This window comes from Onychostruthus taczanowskii, unplaced genomic scaffold, assembly GCF_017590055.1.
Source record: "Onychostruthus taczanowskii isolate IOZ18803 unplaced genomic scaffold, ASM1759005v1 scaffold19, whole genome shotgun sequence".
Taxonomy (NCBI): Eukaryota; Metazoa; Chordata; class Aves; order Passeriformes; family Passeridae; genus Onychostruthus; species Onychostruthus taczanowskii.
Window position 1 is genome coordinate 9,510,161 of NW_024499128.1, and position 6,026 is coordinate 9,516,186.

General features: G+C 51.8%; 1 protein-coding gene across 1 annotated transcript; it reads right to left on the bottom strand.

Moving 5' to 3' along the window:
- Positions 1-484: 484 nt before the first annotated feature.
- Positions 485-2,800, bottom strand: GRIFIN (galectin-related inter-fiber protein). The gene is made up of 4 exons (XM_041401594.1): positions 2,789-2,800; positions 1,323-1,402; positions 1,070-1,232; positions 485-649 (listed from the first exon to the last, which is right to left on the bottom strand). The coding sequence occupies exons 1-4, from the start codon at positions 2,798-2,800 to the stop codon at positions 485-487; spliced, it is 420 nt and encodes a 139-aa protein (XP_041257528.1).
- Positions 2,801-6,026: the final 3,226 nt, after the last annotated feature.

Genomic DNA, 6,026 nt, shown 5'->3' on the forward strand with positions numbered 1-6,026 from the left:
GAGATTGATCTGCCCAGGGAGGGATATCTCAGCAGGGATTTACTTGGTTGATTTTATTGGCAAATCTGGTATCATTCTTACCCAGCTCCTGGAAAGAAACATCCCTTTCCACCCTTAACATCCACATTCCCCACGTGCCCAGATGAGGACTGGTGCTCATGCACAGCCTACTCTTGGGCAAACACAATTTTTATGGTAACATTCAAGTGTCCAGACTACTCAAGACAGATTTTGATGTGCAGCAAAGATGATCAGACCTACAAAGCTTATTGTGCACCCTAAGCTGTAGGGGCAAAACATCTCTGAAGGGCTGGGCTGTGGTTAGCAATGTGGCTGGGTGATGGGAATGTCCATCCCTTCACTATGAGGACACATGGCCATCTCCCTGCTTGGTGGTGGCATGTGAAAACGGGGAGGAAATGATCCTTGGCTGAATCAGAAGCTTGAGGGGGAATGGTCTGTGAGAGAGTCCCAGCTCTGGTCTCTAGTAAAGACCTCGTTTGGTGATTTCCACTGAAGAAATGTCAATATCATCGAGAACCTGCAGCTTGGTGATGGATGAAAGATTCTTCTGCCGATGCTTGTACTGCAGGACTTTGTTTTCATTGATGAAAACGTGGAAATAGTCCTGGTCAGAGTAGATTTCAACCTGAAAAACAGACTGTGTTATGTTCATGTGGCCTTACTGAACCTTGCTTCTGTCATGTCAGGGAGCTGCTGGATCTGTCCACCCACCTCAAACCCTGCCAGAGCTGACACACACACACTGCTCACCCCCACTCTGGGCACAAAGAGGGAATAACTGAGTTTTTCCTTTCATCATAACAAAATCTGGTGGTAATGCAAAGCCTAAATTGAAAACAAAGGCAGCATCCAGGGATTATTGCTGGAGCTCTGCAGGTCTGTGCCAGAGTTGGTTATAAATCACCAGGTTATAACAGGATTACTAACAGGAGACAAAGCCAGAGAGGGGATATTGCTGGGTATGGCATTGGCAGGAAAGGCAATGGGGAGCACCCCAGTGTTGGCTGGGTTACACCTGAGGAGACCTGTGGGGTGACAAAGTTACCTGAAAGGGCTCCTTTGCTCTGAAGGGGAAGGTGCTGTTGACCTCTTCCTGCCCCCAGTGGCTGTTGAGGAAGGAGTTGCAGACAATTCTGGAGCTGGAGAGGCGAGGGTTAAAGTGGAGAGCGATTTGGTCTCCGGGATCACAGAGCAAATTAATCTCAAACCTAAGACAGTGAGAGAAAAGGGATGGAGAGCTGTGAACGATGCTTCTGGCCCTTGTGAGGCAGGAGGGCTGGGAGCAGAGATATCCTTACATGCTGGAACTGGAGCTGGTCTCACCCTTGACCACGATGCTCCATCCAGGACAGATTCCCTCTGGGTGCAGGGCCTCAAACTGCAGACAAGGGGGAGGACACAGCAAGGTGGCAGAGATGCACTGCCCCACTCAGTCCTGACTCTTCTTTCTCACATTTTCATTGTAATCTTCTTTCTCTCCCCTTCCCCCACAGGCACATTCTCTATCCCTGTCTTTTTCTCACTCCTAAATAATCTCAGAGATCTAAACTGATAAGATATTAAGTCTCTATGACATCCAGTTGATGAGGTGGGATTTGCTGTCCCCGAGGTCTTTTGTAAAGAGCTGAGTGGGATCAGAAAGCCAAAATAAAAGAAGAACTTGAATGCCTTCATTGTTGTCAGGACACAAAGATATTCTGCTTCTCTCTGCACCTGAGCAATATAAATCTGAAGCAGAAAACTTTGTGATGGCTTTGAAGCAGAGGAGCAGGTGTAAACTGACATCCAGACTGAGCTCATCCAGTGTTACATGGCTGATTCTTCCCAAAAGTTCCTGCCTGAGCCCCTGTTCCATGTGCTCTCCCCATCTCCAAGGTTAAACTTGCATAAAATGAGCTGGAAAATGTTAATTTTGAATAATTCATAGTTTTATTAAATAACTCATTTTAATAAGAAGTTCTTGCCATTTCACCCCACTTTTTTTTTTTTTAAGCACTCTAACGATCTTGCATTTCTGAGCATCCCCTCTCACAAACTTGCTCACATTAGGAAAATCTTCCCAGCCTTGACATCTGTGCTGCCAGTTGTGTTCCTGTTTCTCCCTTCCTGTAGCTCAGGACTTCAACTCCCCTGTTTCTTTCTCTGTCACAAGTTTTATTTCCAATGCTTTTTTAGGACATGCACATTTTTGGGCATTTGGCAATGACCAACCTCATACCTTCATGCCTGGCTGCTTTATGAGGGCAGCTTTGGCACCCCACTCATGGGCACTGAAAGGCTCTGAGCAGTGCTCACCCCCTGAAGCACAGACAGCTGCTGGAGCTGATGAGTTCTGGATTCAAAGGGCACGATGGCAGCACGCAGGTTCACCTTGCCCTGACCCTGGGGTTGTAACCATGGCACCAACCCGAGCAAGAGACACAGCACGCACGGGAAAGGGCTGTTCCCTCTGCTGCTGGCTGTCCTAACAGAGATGGAGAGCAACACACAGGTCTCAGCTAAAGCCTCCAAGTGAGAATTGCTGACTTTAGGGCAGCACCACCCCAGACCAGCCCTGCTATAACCAGGATAAAAATGTCTCCTATTGCCCTTTACTGAGCATCACAAAACTCACTTTTGCAGTAGCCTGGACCAGACTGACAGAGAGGAGCAATAACCCCTGTGTTATTCAGGATTTCTACCTGTCTGCCCCTTCCCTTCCACTTCCCTTTACCCTCTGTCACCCCCAGCCCCGGCAGTGCCACCCCCTGTCCCCAGCGCTCACCCGCAATGCCATCGCTCTCCAGCCCAGCCCGGGGCACGCACAGAGGGCTTTTTATAGATGCTGCCGGCCAGGAGCCCACGTGTGCGGGGCTGGCATCCCCGGCGGGCTGAGGTCGGGATGGGGAGCAGCAAATCCCTCTGAGGCCGGCGGGTTAATCCGGCCCCGCTGCGGCGCTGGGCTCGGGCGGGATGGAGCCGTGTGATCCAGAAGGGTCACAAGTGTCTAAGGCATGAAGGAAAGATGGGGACCCCCAAAGCACATCCAACATCCACCTCAGGGTCCTGAGAGAAGGGAGGTGGCAGAGGAGTGATGTCTCCGACAGGGGCTCAGCTACACCCTGAGCATCGGAGATGCGTTTTTCTCCCTGTTTCCTTTTTTCTCTCTTTGTGAGTCACAGCCTGGCCTGAAATGAGCTGATGCCAGCTTTGTCACAGCCACTTTCCCCCCTCGCGGCGCCCCGGGGCCGGCCAGGCTCGGGATGCTGCTGTGCTGAGCTCAGCATGCCCCGCTTCTGCATTTCCCTTCCCTGCTGGGGACAATACAGGGATTTGGGAGCAGGGTGAGCGAGCCTTTGTCCAGTATTTCCTGACATGGAAATGCACCAAGAAATGAGCAGCGCTGAAATGAATTTCAGTGATGAGGTGTTTTCATAAGCTAGGCAAGGGAAGGATGGTTGTGCATCCCCCCTTCCCACAGTGTAAATGTCTTAAAACCATGAAGCACTGTCCCCAGCTCTGTATGCATGGGAGGCTGTGATGATCCTTGGCTGGTCCTACACGAATCCATGGCTTTTGTGGACTAAAATCCCCTTATAGACCACAGCACTGGGTATTATTTAATATTTGTTTTATTTCCAGCAGATAAGCAGAATGATAACTACAATTCCAGGCTCTGGTGCCCTTGGCAGACAGCTAAAAATGCAATTCAGCACACATAGAAGCCTCTCTTTGGACTGAAAAAGCCAAGTCCCAGGCCAGGATTTGCCCATTTGGACTCTCACAAAGCCAAACCTTGTGAAGCCGAGCTCTGCCCTCGTCTCTCCCGGCTCTCCCGGCGCTGTGCTGGGGAGCAGGAGCAGAGCTCTGTGCTACAGATGGCAGCATTGGGACGTGCAAGGGAGCCCCGAGCCAGCGGCAGAGGCGCCCAGGTGGTGTTGGAAGGACAGGGACAGCGACAGGACATCCCACCTGTCGCTCCTTGGGTTGCTGAAGGACATTGGTGCCTCCAATCTGCCCAGCTGCATCTTTCCCCTTCTTATGGCCTGAACCCAATATTGTGTTTTCAGCCCCCAAGTCAGCCCTCCCTGCTCACTTCTGCTGCCTGCAAGGAACTGCAGGGAGAAAGGGGTGCTTTTGAGATACCCACAGTGATGGTAGGCAGAACCAAGCAGAATTACTGTCCAGTGTGTGGGAAAGGAGGGGTCTGCAAGCTAAATAATTGTGTCAACTTTATAATAATTATGTTAGTGATATCAGTGGATGGGGGTAAGGCTTGGGCACTGCAGAGCAGGTTGTGTTCAGGCAGGCTCAGCTCCTTCTCCAAGGGTCACCCCAAATCCAGACAGGCCTCCCAGACCAAATCAGGGGCTATGATTTCCCCAGAGCACACCTCTGTGCAAGGCTTCTCCAGACTTGCTTACCTGCTGCCTGGCAGTATTTGCACCTCCTCTGAAGCCATTTAATCTTCTTGAGGGAATTCCTAAAACTCCCCTGTGCAAAAGGGGTCAGCCTGTGCTCCAGCCATGCTGCTTTAGGAATGTGCTACCCCAGGAAGGGTTTGGATGTTGCTTTGCTGGCTCTTCCCCATTCCCTTTCGCCCAGATCCATGGCTCTGCAATAACTTGGGATCTCTCTCCAGCGCTGCTGTCTACACGGGACTGGCCATGTCGGTGCTGTGCCAGGGCTGGATGCTGTGAATGCTCCTCCAGGCTTAGTATGGGAGAGAAAATACCTATAAAACCTTTGTGAGTTAAAGCTTGGTGAGTTAAACCTCTATTTCTGCCATTTCACACTGCTGTGCTTTATGGAACTGGCCAGGAGAGGGCTGGAGAGTGCAGGCAAATCCCTGAGACAAACTATAACAAAATTCACTCATGGTTCTAACTCTAACTCTCCTCTGACTCTGGAAGAGTCTGATGCAACACCTGCTGCTGCTCTGGGACAGGGGTGGGTGCTGCAGCCTGCAGCTCTCATCCCTGCTGTAAGGAGACTCCAGCCTCTCTGGCAGCAGCCCCTTGCAGCTGCTCAGCCCAAGCATCCCAAGGCAGCTCATCAGAGAGCACCGAAGGAAAACATCACACCCTGTAAGGTGGCAAGAGAAACAGGGGAAGCTGACACCCTGGCACACGCTGCTGGGCTCCAGCTGAGCCTCCTGCCCCTCACTGCGGGGTCAGCCCTAACGAGGGTGGCCTCGGCTCCAGCAGCTTCTGGGAATGAGTGTTTGTCAGACTTTCCGTTCTTTGGCCTCCTGTTAGCATGTCCCATCATCCTCCCAGTCAGGCACTGGGGCTGGGGGAGGGAAGGGCATGTTCTCTCCCCCAGCAGCTGTCTGGGTATGGAATTCTGCTTTTATTCTTGTGGATGGTAAGAAAAGGAGCCTGGTTGTGTCCCGGAAAGTGCTGTGAATGCAACTCATTGCAAGTGAAGTCTCTGCCTCTCATTGCTCTTTCCCCACGCTGCTGGAAAGGGGAAGGTGATCCCACCCCTTGACAGGGCCATGAACCCACACAAGTGCAGCTGAGGCCAAGCCTGGAGCCGCTGCTGTCCCCGGCCCAGCTCCTGCTCCCCGCTCAGGACTTCCCTTCCGCGCCTTTGAGGAGCGGGGATGAAAGGCAAGGAGTGGAAACACAAAGCATGCCTGGTTTATTTTATTTATGACTGGCCTCTGCTTAAAAGGAAACCAGCATTATCAGTCCCAGCACCGCCAGGTCAGATGAGTAAATGAAAGAGAAGGGTTTAGTTTATGACTGGGAGCTCGAGTTTGCTCTTATAAGGGCATCCCGCCAGGCATTGCTGCTGCCACTTTGCTGCTGCTCCTGTCAGGGATGGCCAGGCTCAGCCAGGAACTGAACCAGGGTCTTCCAGAGGTGAAAGCCTTGAGGCAGAGAGTGGCTGAGATCAGGTTGTACCTACCCCTCCTTCTTTGGCTTGGGGCAGCCACATGTGCTGTGACACAACATCCCTGCAGCCAGCAGATCCCAGCGGGTCCGTACCCATTCCTGCTGCATGCTATCCTACCA

Excerpts from the sequence above, each read along its gene's own strand:
- GRIFIN (XM_041401594.1), bottom strand. Across the intron at positions 1,233-1,322 it reads ACCAGCTCCAGTTCCAGCAT|GTTTGAGATTAATTTGCTCT; the intron begins GTAAGGATATCT and ends TCACTGTCTTAG. Across the intron at positions 650-1,069 it reads GAGCAAAGGAGCCCTTTCAG|GTTGAAATCTACTCTGACCA; the intron begins GTAACTTTGTCA and ends TCTGTTTTTCAG.